The 18,403-nt window shown below is 45.9% G+C and overlaps 1 protein-coding gene and 1 long non-coding RNA gene across 2 annotated transcripts in view; both read left to right on the plus strand.

Annotated features, from left to right (window-relative positions):
* The first annotated feature begins 2,155 nt into the window (after positions 1–2,155).
* On the plus strand, positions 2,156–2,888 carry LOC123165429 (uncharacterized). The gene is made up of 2 exons (XR_006482998.1): positions 2,156–2,381; positions 2,625–2,888. It is a non-coding gene; the product is annotated as an uncharacterized lncRNA (long non-coding RNA).
* A 7,754-nt stretch (positions 2,889–10,642) lies between these two features.
* Positions 10,643–18,403, plus strand: part of LOC123170720 (uncharacterized) — a 33,407-nt gene continuing 25,646 nt past the window's right edge. Inside the window, exon 1 of the mRNA XM_044588512.1 lies at positions 10,643–10,855. Within this exon, the coding sequence (XP_044444447.1) occupies positions 10,643–10,855 (213 nt within the window). The remainder of the gene's footprint in view (positions 10,856–18,403) is intronic.

Raw genomic sequence — 18,403 nt, forward strand, 5'->3', positions numbered from 1 at the left:
CTCGCTCCGTCCAGCCTGAGTCCCCGTCACCATCCTTGTGCATGGGGCCTATATTTTTACCATCCCCTAAACCCGTCTGGTTTTCTGTACCCGTGCGGAACCCGTCCCTGCGAGCGGTCAAGATCCATTTACAGAAAATTCTATACAAAATTCCATACTAGACACCAGTGTTGTCAATATGCATACAAACTTAGATTCAACATCTCAGATCGTGCAAGACTGGGCTTCTCACCTAGTCTTTGACTTCTTGCGGATGTTGGAGTTGGATGGAGGCTTGGGGATAGAATTGGAATGCCCTCGGCCTCCTCTTCCACGAAGACCACGACCAGCTCTGCCTCCACCACGTATAGAAAGGAGGACGACGGGCTACTGCAGCCAGCGGCGGCGGCACCCTTTCTCCTGACTTGGGACGTGAGGATGCCACCATGGTGACTTGGTTAGTTTGCCACCCGTTCGGATCCTAGGGGAGAGGCACGAACCGAGGCCGCTCGGCGGAGGGAACGACGCCGGTGTAGAAGGTGGACGACAGGAGGCCTAGAGGGAGCAGCTACGAGATGGACCACAGGTCGGGTGGTGGCGGCGGGAGGAGAAGCACTAGGGTTATGTGCGGTGCGGGAGCGAGGGGGTGTGGATTTGGGGCTGGGGCGCTGGACGCCTAGGCTGGTCATGTGGAAGTGGCAGCTGGAGGCGCGGGATGAACTGAAAAACGTGGGCAGATAAGCGGGATGCTAGGTTTTGGCCAGTTCATGTCTATTCCAAGGCCCATACATTACTAGTTTCACTGGTATGGCGGGTTCCGGGTTTGGGTACTGCTGGAACGGTTTTGAACCCGCTAAACGAGCCGGGTTTTATATTCTACCCAGCAGCAGCCTCGTGGGGATAGAAAACGCTCACCCCCTCCCTTAATAGGGTAAAAACCCACGGACGCGGGTTTCGGAGCCCCATTGCCATCCCGAGGCCTTACAATACACTTGGCTTATCGGCAACACCGTCCCTGAGCTGTCAACCACCTCCATGATGGCCATGTGGCACGAACCTTTATCAGGGTGGGTATGTAAGTCATGCTCTTTTTATGGTATAGGTCGAGCGTTTCCTATATGCCGAGCATAATTTCTGTCATGCTCGGCTTATGGCCTTACAAGCCGAGGTCATCTTTGTTGCGCCGTGTTTTCGCCTTTTTATACTTGGCGTATCGGCTTATAAGCCGGGTACCCACGAATTTACACTCGGCTTACATCTAGATACACGGTAACTTTTGATTTTCCTGTAGTGGCGTGTGTATTGGGGAAGACCGACAAGAGGGTCGATGGAAAAATAAGAGCATCCTGGGAAGCTAGCTAGATGGAAATTGTTTTATGCGAGTGTTTTAGCTTGATTACTAGTATGGATTTCTGAGCAAGACCTCGCTTTGTGAATGGGTATGGGTGGGGGGGTGTTGAACTTCTGAGTCAACACTCCAAATGGAAGAAGTTGGTAAGTTGGTTGAGACATTGTCTGATACTCTCTCTGAATTTCTCTACCTGTTGCTTTTGGATACATGATTATATATTTATATAATTGATTTGACAGGTTAGGAACTCCCAGCTTGAATCACTAAAGTAGTTTCCATGGTATGCGTTTGTCAAATCATGAGACACGAATCATTTTATACGCCCCCAGAATCATTCGCAAGACACCGGAAACGGAGTAGTCGAACTCAGGAACTGGACTACGCGGATGCGCGGAAAGCCGATATGAAGTTAAAAAAAAAAAAAGGTTCGGTGAAAAATCCTAGGCAGAGCTTATCTTTGAAGAAGTACGTGTGGAAAGCTTCTCACCTTCTCAGAAGGTTAGAACACATGAATCTTAATTTTACAAGAAATCTTTTGTTCCAACCAAGCTGTGGTCAACTCTTTTCTTCTGTTTATCATTTAGCACGAGCATTAGTCCATACAAGCTAGCTCAGTTTTGTCACACACATGACATACTGTGATACTGATAATCCAGTAAAGTACCGGGATGAGATTGCGCCATCTAACCACTGGGATTGCGATAAGTTTCTGACTTTTAACCGCTCAATGAATCACGCGGCTCATTCCACCCGCCATTGGATGATGCACATTATATATCCACACATTAGGTGTTGGAGTTCTCGTGCCTTCTCAAGCTAACTACTCCTGAAGCAGAGAAAGAGCGACCTTGGAGATCAACGACAATGGCGACGACACCACCAGTTGCCTCTCCGCTCTTGGCGTCTCCTGCTGCTCAAAGCACACCTGACCCTGGCCATTCCAGTGTTGTCGGCCACGCTCAAGGCATGCCCTCCCCTGGGGCTTCCAGTGGCAGTGGTGCTGCTGCTGCTCAAAGCAACCTTCAAGGCAGTGGCCCTACTTTTGGTAGCCGTGAGTACATATAATTTTGCTTTTCTTACTCAGTTCACATCGAATTTGCTTCAGGAGACAAATACGAACTATATGTCACTTCTCTTGTGTTATTTGTCCATTATAGTGTTATATTAATTGTTACTCAAGCGGTTCGACTGTGGTCGACACCTTGCAAGAATCAACTACAAAAGAATTCTTGTGTTATTTGTTCTACTGTACAAGTGTTATAACAGTCGATTTGCTGGATGCTTGTGGTTGCAGACAATCCGTTTGGTGGTGGACCTCCCGTCAACCGCTCATAGCAAAGCTCTTGCTCTGCTCTCCCGTCAAAAAAAAAACAAACAAAGCACTTGCTCTGCTCCTTAGGGACCACCTGATCATGTGCTAGTTAAAATGTGTGGATGGTATATGGGACAACATTTGATCCTAGTATGGTTAAGGGTTTGTTGCACTCTTATTTATCAGAGATTGTAAAGTCAAGAATGTATCAGCACAATTTATTATTTACTGTGTTCGTTTGTATAACTTGTGGGAGTACGGATATATGTCTCGTATATACACATCCGGCCAATACACCTTATTTTAAAGGAGGTTGAACACCCAGCGTATTTCTTCATTGTGATGCACACATTAACTTTTATTATTAATAATTGAGAAAAGTCCACATTTCAACCCTCAACTAACCACGGTGTTTGATTTTCAACCCTCAACTCTAAAACCGGTCGAATTTCAACCCTGAACTTGTCAAACTGTCCATTTTACCCCCCTTGACTCGGTTTGAGGCTAGTCAAGTGGTTTTGACCCGGTCAAAGCTGACTGGGCAGCCCAGTCAACATGCCACGCACACAGGATCGCATCTTATCCCCATCTCTCTCTCTTGTTGTTCAGTCTCACCCCGACCCAAATCCACCCTGCCGCCGCCTGGGACGCCGCCGCCCGCGGCCACCACCTCTTCGCCGGCGACCGGTAACCGGGCGCGCCGCCGCCTGGGACGCAAGGGCCGCCGCCGCCGCCGCCTGGGACGCCGCCGCCCGGGGCCATCACCTCCACCGCCGCCTGGGACGCCGCCGCACAGGGCCACCACCTCCACCGCTGCCTGGGACGCCGCCGCCCGCGGTCACCACCTCCACCTCCACCGCAGGTTTGCCCTCTCTTCCCTCCCTTCCTCCCTCTGTTTCCCTTAGGTTTTTGTTGCTGCTGCTAACCCTAGCCGCCGGCGAGCTGCTACTGCTAGCTTGGGCGAGTTGTTGGTGCTGCCACCGCCGGCAAGCTGCTAGCCGCTGCTGCTGCTGGTCCTGCCCTTGCACCCCTTGTTAATAGTGATTTTCCCCCTCTCTCTGTTGCTGAAACCCTAGTAATGATTTCTTATTTTGTTTTTTCATCTCTTGTAGATTGAATGGATGCTCTGGATTTCTTTGTTGTGCGATTCCATTTCAATGGTGCATTTGTGCGTGAGGGTCAAAATTTGGAATATGTTGGAGGCAGCGAGGAAATTGCTCATGTTGAGCGGCGCAGTTTGTCCTTACGCACTCTCATTCTAAATCTGAAAGTGCATTACAGTGTTGCTCGACGAGGAGTAATTATGATGCTGCATTGGTTATATCCTGGAAAACAATTGTCTGATGGATTGATGGCATTAGTTGATGAAAATTCTGTGAAGTACATGCTCTCATATGAAACAGATGGAGGCGTAGTGGACATATATGTTGAGGACATCAGTAGTAATGAGCCAGAACAACAAAGTTATAGGGATGATGAAGTACCCGCAGGCGGTGATGAGAATTCAAAGCAAAGTTTTGGGGATGATGAAGTACCTGCTGGTGGTAAAGAGGAATCAAATCAAAATGATGTTGTTGATGGCAATGGTACCGATTCTTCATCCGATAGTGACTTTGTGTTATCGGATTGCTCAACATCCGATGATGAGGTGGAGGAGATTAGGCAGAAGTACAAGGATTTCAAGAGCAAGAGCAAGGGCAAGGACATCACTGCTATAGAGAAGGCCATTGCACCTTCGACAAAAAAAAAGATAGTAGCTGACTCAAGTGATGAAGATGATGAATCATATGACGAAGATAGTGATGGTCAGCTTGTTGTTCATGAGTCCGAGTTCCCAAAGTATTCGAGTCAGGCTGAGGTGAAGAAATTCAGTTTGGGAATGAAGTTTAGTGGAAAGAAACAGTTCAAAGAGGCAATAGTGGACTATGGTCTTAGGAAGAGGAAGGAAATAAAATTCATTAAGGATGAGGGTGACAGGGTGAGAGCAAAGTGCACTTGGCCAACTTGCAAATGGGTTTGTTTAGCGAGGAAGACTAGCAAGTTTGAAAGCTGGCAGATTACTTCTTTCATTGATGAGCACACATGCCCAAAGAGGAGAGACAACAAGTTGGTGACATGCACCAGAATAGCCAACAAGTTTGAGAATTTGATCAAGTCAAACACTGACTGGTCAGTTCAAAATTTGAAGGCCACGGTGCAGGAGGAGATGTTTGCTAATGTACACATATCGAAGATCAAGAGAGCTAAGGCAATTGTCTCAAAAAGGATTCAAGAGTCAAAATTGGGTGAATATAGCCATGTCTTCGATTATCAGCTAGAGCTTCTTAGAAGCAATCCTGGTTCTACTTGCATAGTGAAGCTAAACCCTGACAATGAAGTTCCAACCTTTGACAAATTCTATATATGTTTTGATGCTTGTAAGAAAGGTTTTCTGGCTGGATGCAGAAAATTCATAGGTTTGGATGGATGTTTCTTGAAGGGGAGAGGAGGAGAGGTGTTGAGTGCAATTGGAAGAGATGCAAACCATCAGATGTATCCGATAGCGTGGGCACTTGTAGACAAAGAGACCAATGAAACCTGGGATTGGTTTGTTAGCCTGTTGTGCTCAGACTTAAAAGTTGGAGATGGATCGAACTATGTTATTATTTCTGATCAGCAGAAAGTAATTCTCTTTTAATCACATTTTATCATATTACATTGTGTTGTATGTTGTATGTTCTGACTCATGTTGTCGTTTCTTGCAGGGTATTCTCAAGGCTGTTGAAAATTGGCTACCAAGAGCAGAGCATAGGAATTGCGCAAGGCACTTGTATGCAAACTGGAGGAAGAGCTATAGAGAGAAGGAATGGCAGAAGCTATTTTGGGCATGTGCAAAAGCTAGTTCTCCAATGCTTTTCAATCTTGCAAGAGCGAAGTTGGCACAAGAGACTGTTGAAGGGGCAAGGTATGTGATGAAAACTGACCCACACCATTGGAGCAGGGCTTGGTTCAGGTTGGGCTCTAATTGTGACTCGGTAGACAGCAACATTTGCGAGTCTTTTAATAAGTGGATTGTGGAGCCTCGCTGTTTGCCAGCAATCAGCATGTTTGAAGCCATTAGGGTGAAGATAATGGCTAGGATAGAATATCAAAGAACCGAGTCGGACAAGTGGACTGGCACCATTTGTCCCACGGTACTTAGAAAACTGAAGAAAAGCATAAATGCCTCTGCCTATTGTCATGCTGCTTGGAATGGTGAAGATTTATATGAGGTGACTCATAGAGAACATAGGTTCCAAGTGAATCTAGAAGAGTGGACATGTAGTTGCAGATATTGGCAACTATCTGGTCTTCCATGCCCTCATGCTATATCATGCATTTTTTTCAAAACCAACAACATAGATGATTACATTGACAAGTGCTATAGCATAGAAGCATTCAAGAAAACTTATGCTTTTTGCCTTCAACCTGTGGAAGGCAGACCTGCATGGCCTGTGTCTGAGAGGCCAAGACCTAATCCACCAGGGGAGATTATGATGCCCGGTAGGAAGAAAAAGCAAAGGACTAGAGAGCAACAAGAGAAGCCAAGGTGTGCCACTAGGGTTTCTAAGAGAGGTACAAAGATAAGATGCAGCATGTGCAGGCTACATGGGCACAACAGGACATCATGCAAAGCAAGAAATGGCACAGGGAGTTCAAATAGACCAATGCAGCAGCCTCCTGAGCAAGGCCAAGGTCCTACTAGAAGCAAAGCACCATCAGCTGCTTCCAAACAGCCTGCTGCAAGCCAAACTGCAACAAGTAGCCAACCACCATGTGCTAGTCAAGGGCCAGATATGGTACACTACCCAGGAAATATGTATGAACAAACCTGATTACACTATCATGTATATATAACTAACATTTGTCATGTTTCTTGTAGCCTTCACGCCAGAGCAGCACTAGGCAGAGCAAAAGGAAGGCCACTAAGGAAGTGGCTGCACCTAACCCAAAGAGAAGGGCGCCAACTGGAAGCAGCAGCAGGTCCAACAATTTCTCCGGAAATACAATTAGTGTGCAAAGAAGCTCCAATGTCAATGTTAATGTATCTACCGGCAATTCTAGCGCTAGAGCTAGCAGCAGAGTTGTAAAGCACACAAAGAAGTATGCGGGGTTTCGAAGGCTGCTTGGATTTCAATCATGAATCAGCTAGCAACATCGCTGCTTGCCAGAAATGAATTATGTATTGTGTGAGACATCTATGTGTTGTGTGTGAGACCTCATCTATGTATTGTGTGTGAGACATCTATGTGTTCTGTTTGAGACATCTATATATTTTGTTTCAGATCACTTCTTTGTGTGTTTGCAATCATTTTTTCCATATGATGACCAAATGCTACCAAATGGTACCAAAATGCTGCCCAAATGCTATCAAAATGCTGCCCAAATTTTCAAATTCAGCCACTATTCGGTCAAATTTTTGAACCGAAAAAAAGTGCCCAGAAAATTCTGAAATTTTTACACAACAACACTCATATGATGTTTAGATAGCTGGGAAATTTTCAACTTAAATGGATTTACAGATTGAGAGAACCATCAATTTTTCAAATTCAGCCACTATTCGGTCAAAATTTTGAACAAAAAAAAAAGTGCCCAGAAAATTCTGAAATTTTTACACAACAACACTCATATGATGTTTAGATAGCTGGGAAATTTTCAACTTAAATGGATTTACAGATTGAGAGAATCATCCATTTTACAGATTTACATGTGGCATGCTGACTGGGCTGCCCAGTCAGCTTTGACCGGATCAAAACCACTTGACTAGCCTCAAACCGAGCCAAGGGGGGTAAAATGGACAGTGTGACAAGTTCAGGGTTGAAATTCGACCGGTTTTAAAGTTGAGGGTTGAAAATCAAACACCGTGGTTAGTTGAGGGTTGAAATGTGGACTTTTCTCTTAATAATTTGACTAAGTGGACTTCTTCCGTAACAATGCCTTCAAGAAGGAATAAACGTCATCACGCCATCGCACGTCCGGCAACAGATGATCTAGACAAGGAATTTCATCCGTTGCCGAGACAAGCCAGTGAAGACCGGTAGCACAACAAAATGATAACGCCTTCAACAAGCTAATCATCCTAATCGGAGGAGATGCTGTGCACGACCAGCCTTCCGTCTGATGAAACAAATGGTGAAATCATATAATATTCTGTACGAGACAACATTTTATTAAAGAGAATAAGTATACCTTGTTCTGTATCAGAAAACATAATGAAGTCTTAAATCCAGTCAAATTGACTATCTTTATTCTCATGAAAAAATGGAATCTATCAGGCACATTCGGGACATGCCACTACTTTAAAATCACTTAGTCATACTTTTTTCTTCCTGTTGGTATTCGAGTCGAAGAAGTACTAGAATTCTATAACTAACAAAAACTTTCAATCAACACGGTTCCGGAGCTAGATGTCTCACCATGGGTGCCCCTGGGCTTCCTCACCGGCTCTTCTTCGTTGTCATCACTATCACCGAGGTTTGGAACAATCGGAGTCACTCGACGGAGAGTTGCGCTTCAATGGTGAGGTTTACCTCCACCACATGCGGGTCGGCGAGTAGGGTGGGGATAGCCGCAACATGGGCATTCTCGGCGGCAAGTTGCGCCTGGTGGCGAGGTGCTCCTCCTTCTCTAACGGTCGGAGGGGCACTACCTTGACGTCATGCCGGCGTGGGGCTGCTCCCCCTCTACCAGTGGCAGATAGTGAATAGAATCTAAGGGGCGGCTAAACAGTAGCACGCGCCAAAAAGGGCTAGGAAGATTAGATAGAATGACTACTTAGAAGTGAGTTTAGCAGTAGGATTAGCTTCTCTTTGCATCAAATTCTTTTTTTGGGGGGGGGGGGGGGGCAGGACCCGCGATGGTCCCGCTGATGCTCCACCCTGCCCTCTGCCTCCTCCTTCTCCCCAAGGAGCTCAACTCCCAAACCTCCTCATTGTCCGAGCTCAAGGAATCATTAGCATGACAATGATTGAGAGGTGATGGAACAAGTAGGCGAAATGGTGGATCATGAGGACCGTCACCATGGTGAATTTGGGCCTGATTCTAGCACAATTTGGAGAAGATGGGTGGCGGTGGGCAAGAGCTCGGGTTTGTGGAGGGTGATGATGGGAATTTATAAAGACAGGGAGGTGAATCGGCATCGCACGAGCCGGTGAGCCACTTTGTCGAGGGAGAGGAGCCGAAGCGGTGATCCGAGGAATTTGGAACGCCTCTAAGTCCGTAGTGGTACGCAATAAAGAACACACATGATTGACTATCCACTAAAAACTAGTTACTGATAAAAAAATATCAGAGTCGAGCTACTACTTAACACCCAGTATGTGATAAGTTAGGGACATATATAACCCATCAATCTTTGACTGGCCTTAAAATGGCCAGTCAGTGATGAGTTTCCAGGATAGCCCGTAGACACTCATCACTAACGCGTCCCCACTAGCCGATCGGGGACTACCCTCATCAGTGACGCGTGTTCAGTGGCTAGTAAGTGGTGAGGGGCCGGGAGTGTTATGATATGTAGTAGTGATAGTGGCAGAGTAGAAATAGTGTGGTACCAGGAATAATAGGACAATGGCAAGAAAATATTTGAAGGCGAACTCATCGTTTCTTCATAATTTGACCTTAAAACTTTTTCTACATTCAGCATACACCATAATATCATTCTTGTTAAAATTTGGCATTACTCCGAGTACATTTGTAATTTATAAGGCATTAAATGGATTTTCAGGTTTGATTCTTCATGAGAGATGATTCAGTTTCTAAGGACCTCCATGACAGCTTTCCTGCAACTCTCTCAAATTTTTACCACAACCTCCATAGGTCATATCATGACAGTATGCCAAGTTTTATATTTTTCAGAACTGATTTACACTTTTTTTATTTCAAAAAAATTAACCTTCATTAAATACTACAAAACTTTTACATGGAACTTCTAATGATCTAACCAGTGTAGAATTTTTTCTGGACCATACCTAAAACTCTAAAAAATAGCATTACAAAGAATACCAATGGCGGGGCAGCCAAAAGAGACAACCGTTGGTATTTGCCACCCATGGGTAAGTCGGACCCTAGTGGCACCAATTCACGACTTCCACTAGTACTTGAGATGTGGCGGGCAAACATATATGCCCCCCACAGATATTTGTGACCCACTACTAGTTTGGACCAAAATACTAATGCTGGTCTCTTTTTTTTTTTTTTTTTTTTTTGTGAATACGCAAGGTTGCGTATCAGGTCTCTTATTTCTTTCCCGTCACTTTACTGATAACTCGTGCACTAGTGACATGCGCGATTTTGATCCACGGCTAATATGGGGCAATTTTACAAGTGACCTGCGCAAAGTGAAGCCATCACTCGTAAATGGCCAGATTACCAGTGGCAGTGGCGGGTGTCACGCGTGCCCGCCACTAATGTTACCCCACCAGTAAGCAGTTCCTAATAATGTCACCGAAAGAATATTCCACCTTGAAGCTTGGGATATACAACTTTTTGGATCCACAAGCAGCTCCCTCCCGACCCTCGAGTCGCCCGACCGGGCGACACGGGGGAATCCCTGCCGCCACCGGCCGGCCCCCCACTTCTCGCCCACCTCCGCGTCGCCGCCGCCGGAGGGCCGGCCGGCGAAGCCTCGCCTGGCCCTGGGATGGTGGCGGCGGGGCTGTTTTTTCCGACCCCATGGCCTCGTCCGCCCCTCCCCCGAGATCCGGTCGCCGGCGGCGTCTGCGGCTTCCACCGGCGGTGGCGGCGGCCTCCCCCCGGTGGTGTCTTCCCCCTGGATGACGCTGGCGCAGGTGGCCTCCCCGGCTGCGGCTCCCACGCCGGTGGCCTCTGCCGGCCCAGATGGGATCTGAGATCTCGCCCGGCTGGATGTGGCGCTCTCCATCCGGCCTCCGCAGCGGCCGGCGTGCCTTCTCCGCTGCGTCCACCCCCTCCCACCGACCCCCACTACCCTCACCCCCTGCTCGGCTCCGGGTCTGCCTCTTGCTATGGCGGCCGTGGAGGCGTGGGGTTGTGCCCGGTGGCGGCTACTTCCTGCAGTGCGCGGGCCGGGAGGTTTGGCTGCGCGTGAACTTCACCACCCGCCCACCCCCGGCAGGGGCGGCTACGGACCTGCGCCCCTTCCTGCGTCCATGGCTGGCCGGCGCAACTTCGGATCCACCACATCATGGAAGCTGCGCTCTTTCCAGTTTCCTTGGCTAGTTGGCTCCTCAGCGTCGCCACACCATCACCCTGCCGGTGCCCTTGGTTGGCCGTCCATTCCGGCGCATCTCTGTTTCCGACTCACTCCGGAGCTGCGTCCCCTTTCAGCTCCTGGGCTTGCCGGCGCTCTGCTGCTCCAGTCCCGGTGGCCTTGATCTGCGCTTTCCAGATCTTGGTTCGTCCGGGCCTCCGGCCACCGTCACATCTCGTTGCCTCCCATCTCGCTCAGCCACGCAACCACGCCCTCTAACGGAGCTCGCAAGTCCGGCGGCGCCCGGTGCCTCCTTCGGCGTCGGGCGTGGCTCCCCTTCCTCCAGTCGCAGTTTCGGCCTATACTCGACTTCCTCTTCTCTGATTTGTTCTCCGACGGCTTGGGATTGTTTGGAATTTGGCCAGGGAGAAATCCCCGCATTCTATGCTGGCACTGGCGACACTTGCGGGTGTCGTTCCCTTCTTGGAGGCACTGCCATGGCCACTATCTAGGCCCCTCTTCGAGCAACAGGGGAAACCCTAGGTCTGGCTTCCCCGGATCGGACGACGGCGGCGTCTCGCATCATTCTCCTTTTTGAAGGCGTTGTCTTGTTTGCTCGCGGCGTCCTCGGTGCTGACTTCGGTGATGTCGGTTGTCTAGGTATTTGTCGGATTGTGTCTCTGGTTGGCGAGTTCAGTTGTGTTTTCTTTGGGTCGAGTGTCTCATGTCTCTTGCACCATGTTCACGCCGTTTGCGTCCGTGCCATGTGTTGTATCACCTCATGTACTCTTTCAACTTCTTCTATCAATGCAATGATACGCAAGCTTTGCGTTTTCTCCAAAAAAAAAGAATATTCCACCTTTATAAGAAAACAAGTGTCAAATTTGGGCCTTCTTATATATATTTACTAATTGGAGGCACCGTACGAGGCACCACGTTAATCCTTAGAATTAAAGAATTTTGACCGTTGGATTAATATGTAATGTATCTGTAGCCATAAGATGAAATATAAGACATGTTGTCTTAAACTACCACGTATGGAAGTCTTGATCCCTTCGGACTCTCTCTATTTCCTAGAAGAAGAAAAATCTATATATATATTTACTAATTGGAGGCACCGTACGAGGCACCACATTAATCCTTAGAATTAAAGAATTTTGACCGTTGGATTAATATATAATGTATCTGTAGCCATCGGATGAAATATAAGACATGTTGTCTTAAACTACCACGTATGGAAGTCTTGATCCCTTCGGACTCTCTCTATTTCCTAGAAGAAGAAAAATCTGAGCGGCCATATCAATTAGATGAAACGTTAGATTTGTAGTCCTTCTTCCTCGGATCCAGCTTGCCTGCTCCCTCTCCATGCTCCCATCCGTGCTCCCACTTCATCCTACGGCTATTCTTTTCTTTTTTTTTTAATCTAATCATCTCCCCCCTGATTTTCAGGGGGTGGGGCCGGGCCTTATTTTCTTCCAATCAAATCAAGCCACGTATGCGGGAGCACGGATGGGAGCATGGGAAGGGAGCAGGCAAGTCTCGCCCATGTTGAACGTGAGGAAGAAGGACGAGACTTGCCTGCTCCCTTCCCATGCTCCCATCCGTGCTCCCGCATACGTGGCTTGATTTGATTGGAAGAAAATAAGGCCCGGCCCCACCCCCTGAAAATCGGGGGAGGGGGGGGGATGATTAGATTAGAAAAGAAAAAGAGAAAAGAACAGCCGTAGGATGAAGTGGGAGCACGGATGGGAGCATGGAGAGGGAGCAGGCAAGCCGGATCCGTTCAACATTGGTTGAAAGAAAAAAAATCAGCCACGGTTCCATAAAAAAGGATAGCTCCCTTCCATAAAAGTTGGGCGCTGAAAAAGAAAAAAAACAGATCACATCCAGAAAAAAAAACAAATCACATCTGACACGTTATAATTTGGTGAAACAAAACTAGGAAAGAATCCACGGTTCCCTCAAAAAAGAATAATATCCTTCTATAAAAACTCCACCGATGAAAACAAAAAAAATCAGATCTAATCTCCTTGACCAAAAAACTCGAGGGATGAAAAATACAGTTATGTTTAACTAACCAATCTTTTTTTCCCAATTGAAAAGGAAAAAAACAGCCACACAAGACTTCCATACGTGGGTGAAAGTTATACGTAACATATAGATGGCCCGGCCAAAAAACAAGCATCTACACGTAAGGTTGGTGAAAGGAAAGTAGGAAATCATCCTCATATAGATGGTTCCTTATATGAAAAAGGATAGCTTCTTTGCATAAAAACTCCACCGATGGAAAGAAAAAGAAACAAATCAAACGTAAGAAAGGAACGACATCTCATCATCAAAAAAAAGAGAGAGGAAAATATCCCCCTCGACTCCTGTACATGGCCACTTAATGATGTATAAAAAGTATTAACAAGATTCTTTGGAGGTGTAGATTGTCATATATAGTATGTATTGAAGGAAATATGCCCTAGAGGCAATAATAAAGTTATTATTTATTTCCTTGTTTCATGATAAATGTTTATTATTCATGCTAGAATTGTATTAACCGAAAACTTAGTACATGTGTGAATACATAGACAAACAAAGTGTCACTAGTATGCCTCTACTTGACTAGCTCGTTGAATCAAAGATGGTTAAGTTTCCTAGCCATAGACACGAGTTGTCATTTGATTAACGGGATCACATCATTAGGAGAATGATGTGATTGACTTGACCCATTCCGTTAGCTTAGCACTCGATCGTTTAGTATGTTGCTATTGCTTTCTTCATGACTTATACATGTTCCTATGACTATGAGATTATGCAACTCCCATTTACCGGAGGAACACTTTGTGTGCTACCAAACGTCACAACGTAACTGGGTGATTATAAAGGTGCTCTACAGGTGTCTCCGAAGGTACTTGTTGGGTTGGCGTATTTCGAGATTAGGATTTGTCACTCCGATTGTCGGAGAGGTATCTCTGGGCCCTCTCGGTAATGCACATCACTTAAGCCTTGCAAGCATTGCAACTAATGAGTTAGTTGTGGGATGATGTATTACGGAACGAGTAAAGAGACTTGCCGGTAACGAGATTGAACTAGGTATTGAGATACCGACGATTGAATCTCGGGCAAGTAACATACCGATGACAAAGGGAACACCGTATGTTGTTATGCGGTCTGACCGATAAAGATCTTCGTAGAATATGTGGGAGCCAATATGAGCATCCAGGTTCCGCTATTGGTTGTTGACCGGAGACGTGTCTCGGTCATGTCTACATAGTTCTCGAACCCGTAGGGTTCGCACGCTTAACGTTTCGATGTACCGAAGGTTGTTCGGAGTCCCGGATGTGATCACGGACATGACGAGGAGTCTCGAAATGGCCGAGACATGAAGATTGATATATTGGAAGCCTATATTTGGATATCAGAAGTGTTCCGAGTGAAATCGGAATTTTACCGGAGTACCGTGGGGTTACCGGAACCCCCCGGGGGCTTAATGGGCCATAGTGGGCCTTTGTGGAGAAGAGGAGAGGCGGCCAGGGCAGGGTCGCGCGCCCCTCCCCCCTAGTCCGAATAGGACAAGGAGAGGGGGGCGGCGCCCCCTTTCCTTCCTCTCTCCCTTCTCTTTCCCCTTACTTCTAATCCAACTAGGAAAAGGGAGGGAGTCCTACTCCCGGTGGGAGTAGGACTCGACCTGGCGCGCCCCTCCTAGCCGGCCGCACCTCCCCCTTGCTCCTTTATATACGGGGGCAAGTGGGCACCCTAGAGACACAACAATTGATCGTTTGATCTTTTAGCCGTGTGCGGTGCCCCCTCCACCATAGTCCACCTCGATAATACTGTAGCGGTCTTAGGCGAAGCCCTGCGTCGGTAGAACATCATCATCGTCACCACGCCGTCGTGCTGACGAAACTCTCCCTCAACACTTGGCTGGATCGGAGTTCGAGGGACGTCATCGGGCTGAACGTGTGCAGAACTCGGAGGTGTCGTGCGTTCGGTACTTGATCGGTCGGATCGTGAAGACGTACGACTACATCAACCGCGTTGTGCTAACGCTTCCGCTTTCGGTCTACGAGGGTACGTGGACAACACTCTCCCCTCTCGTTGCTATGCATCACCATGATCCTGCGTGTGCGTAGGTAAATTTTTGAAATTACTGCGTTCCCCAACAGTGGCATCCGAGCCTGGTTTTATGAGTAGATGTTATATGCACGAGTAGAACACAAGTGAGTTGTGGGCGATACAAGTCATACTGCTTACCAGCATGTCATACTTTGGTTCGGCGGTATTGGTGGATGAAGCGGCCCGGACCGACATTATGCGTACGCTTACACGAGACTGGTTCTACCGACGTGCTTTGCACACAGGTGGCTAGCGGGTGTCAGTTTCTCCAACTTTAGTTGAACCAAGTGTGGCTACGCCCGGTCCTTGAGAAGGTTAAAACAGCACTAACTTGACGAACTATCGTTGTGGTTTTGATGCGTAGGTAAGAACGGTTCTTGCTCAGCCCGTAGCAGCCACGTAAAACTTGCAACAACAAAGTAGAGGACGTCTAACTTGTTTTTGCAGGGCATGTTGTGATGTGATATGGTCAAGATGTGATGAGATATAAGTTGTTGTATGAGATGATCATGTTTTTGTTGAAGTTTTATGGTTGTCTCTTTATTGCATAAGATGCAAGCGCCAAATAATTGCTTTACTTTATCGCTATGCGATAGCAATAGTTGCAAGAGCAATAGTTGGCGAGACGACCATGTGACGACACACTGATGTAGATCAAGATGATGGAGATCATGGTGTCATGCCGGTGACGATGGAGATCATGACGATGCTTTGGAGATGGAGATCAAAGGCACAAGATGATGATGGCCATATCATGTGACATATTATGATTGCATGTGGTTTTTATCTTTTATACATCTTATCTTGCTTTGATTGACAGTAGCATTATAAGATGATCTCTCACTAAATTATCAAGGTATAAGTGTTCTCCCTGAGTATGCACCGTTGCGAAAGTTCTTCGTGCCGAGACACCACGTGATGATCGGGTGTGATAGGCTCTACGTTCAAATACAACGGGTGCAAAACAGTGGCACACGTGGAATACTCAGGTTAAACTTGACGAACCTAGCATATAACAGATATGGCCTCGGAACACTGAGACCGAAAGGTCGAGCATGAATCATATAGTAGATATGATCAACATAAATGATGTTCACCATTGAAACTACTCCATCTCACGTGATGATCGGACATGGTTTAGTTGATATGGATCACGTGATCACTTAGATGATTAGAGGGATGTCTATCTAAGTGGGAGTTCTTAAGTAATATGATTAATTGAACTTAAATTTATCATGAACTTAGTCCTGGTAGTATTAGCATAGCTATGTTGTAGATCAATAGCTCGCGATGTTGCTCCCCGTTTATTGTGTTCCTAGAGAAAAACTATGTTGAAAGATGTTAGTAGCAATGATGCGGATTGGATCCGTGATATGAAGTTTATCCTCATTGCTGCACAGAAGAATTATGCCCTTTGATTAACTGCTAGGTGACAGACCTATTGCAGGGGGAGATGCAGACGTTATGAACGTTTGGCTAGCTCAATATGATGACTACTTGATAGTTTAGTGCGCCATGCTTAACGGCTTAGAATCGGTACTTCAAAGATGTTTTGAACATCATGGACCATATGAGATGTTCCAGGAGTTGAAGTTAATATTTCAAGCAAATACCCGAGTTGAGAGATATGAAGTCTCCAACAAGTTCTATAGCTAAAAGATGGAGGAGAATAGCTCAAGCAGTGAGCATGTGCTTAGATTGTCTGGGTATTACAATCGCTTGAATCAAGTGGGAGTTAATCTTCCAGATAAGATAGTGACTGACAGAATTCTCTAGTCACTATCACCAAGTTAGTAGAACTTCGTGATGAACTATAGTATGCAAGGGATAACGTAAATGATTCCCGAGCTTTTCATGATGATGAAATCAGAAATCAAGAAAGAGCATCAAGTGTTGATGGTTAACAAGACCACTAGTTTCAAGAAAAGGGCAAAGGGAAAGAAAGGGAACTTCATGTAGAACGGCAAGCAAGTTGCTACTCAAGTGAAGAAGCCCAAGTCTGGACCTAAGCCTGAGACTAAGTGCTTCTACTGCAAAGGGACTGGTCACTGGAAGCGGAACTGCCCCAAATATTTGGTGGATAAGAAGGATGGCAAAGTGAACAAAGCTATATTTGATATACATGTTATTGATGTGTACTTTACTAGTGTTTATAGCAACCCCTCGGTATTTGATACTGGTTCAGTTGCTAAGAGTAGTAACTCGAAACGGGAGTTGAAGAATGAACAGAGACTAGTTAAGGGTGAAGTGATGATGTGTGTTGGAACTGGTTCCAAGATTGATATGATCATCATCGCACACTCCCTATACTTTCGGGATTAGTGTTGAACCTAAAATAAATGTTATTTAGTGTTTGCGTTGAGCATGAATATGATTGGATCATGTTTATTGCAATACAGTTATTCATGTAAGTTAGAGAATAATTGTTGTTCTGTTTACATGAATAAAATCTTCTATGGTCATACACCCAATGAAAATGGTTTGTTGGATCTCGATCGTGGTGATACACATTTTCATAATATTGAAGCCAAAATATGCAAAGTTAATAATGATAGTGCAACTTATTTGTGGCACTGCCATTTAGGTCATATTGGTGTAAATCGCATGAAGAAACTCCATGCTGATGGACTTTTGGAATCACTTGATGCTTGCAAACCATGCCTCATGGGCAAGATGACTAAGACTCCCTTCTCCGGAACAATGGAGCGAGCAACTGACTTATTGGAAATAATACATACTGATGTATGCGGTCCGATGAGTGTTAAGGCTCACGGCAAGTATCATTATTTTCTGACCTTCACAGATGATTTGAGCAGATATGGGTATATCTACTTGATGAAACACAAGTCTGAAACATTTGAAAAGTTCAAAGAATTTCAGAGTGAAGTGGAGAATCATCGTAACAAGAAAATTAAAGTTTCTACGATATGATCGCAGAGGTAAAATATTTGAGTTACGAGTTTGGCCTTCAGTTAAAACAATGTGAAATAGTTTCACTACTCACGCCACCTGGAACACCATAGTGTAATGGTGTGTCCAAACGTCATAACCGTACTTTATTAGATATGGTGCGATCTATGATGTCTCTTACCGATCTACCACTATCGTTTTGGGGTTATAGATTAGAGACAGCTGGATTCACGTTAAATAGGGCACCGTCTTAATCCATTGAGACGACACCGTATGAACTATGGTTTGGCAAGAAACCTAAGCCGTCATTTCTTAAAGTTTGAGGTTGTAATGCTTATGTGAAAAAGTTTCAACCTGATAAGCTCAAACCCAAATCGGAGAAGTGCATCTTCATAGGATACCCAAAAGAAAATGTTGGGTACACCTTCTATCACAGATCCGAAGGCAAGATATTCGTTGCTGAGAATGGATCCTTTCTAGAGAAGGAGTTTCTCTCGAAAGAAGTGAGTGGGAGGAAAGTAGAACTTGATGAGGTAACTGTACCTGCTCCCTTATTGGAAAG

The sequence above is a fragment of the Triticum aestivum genome, chromosome 7D (assembly GCF_018294505.1).
Source record: "Triticum aestivum cultivar Chinese Spring chromosome 7D, IWGSC CS RefSeq v2.1, whole genome shotgun sequence".
NCBI classification, from domain to species: Eukaryota; Viridiplantae; Streptophyta; class Magnoliopsida; order Poales; family Poaceae; genus Triticum; species Triticum aestivum.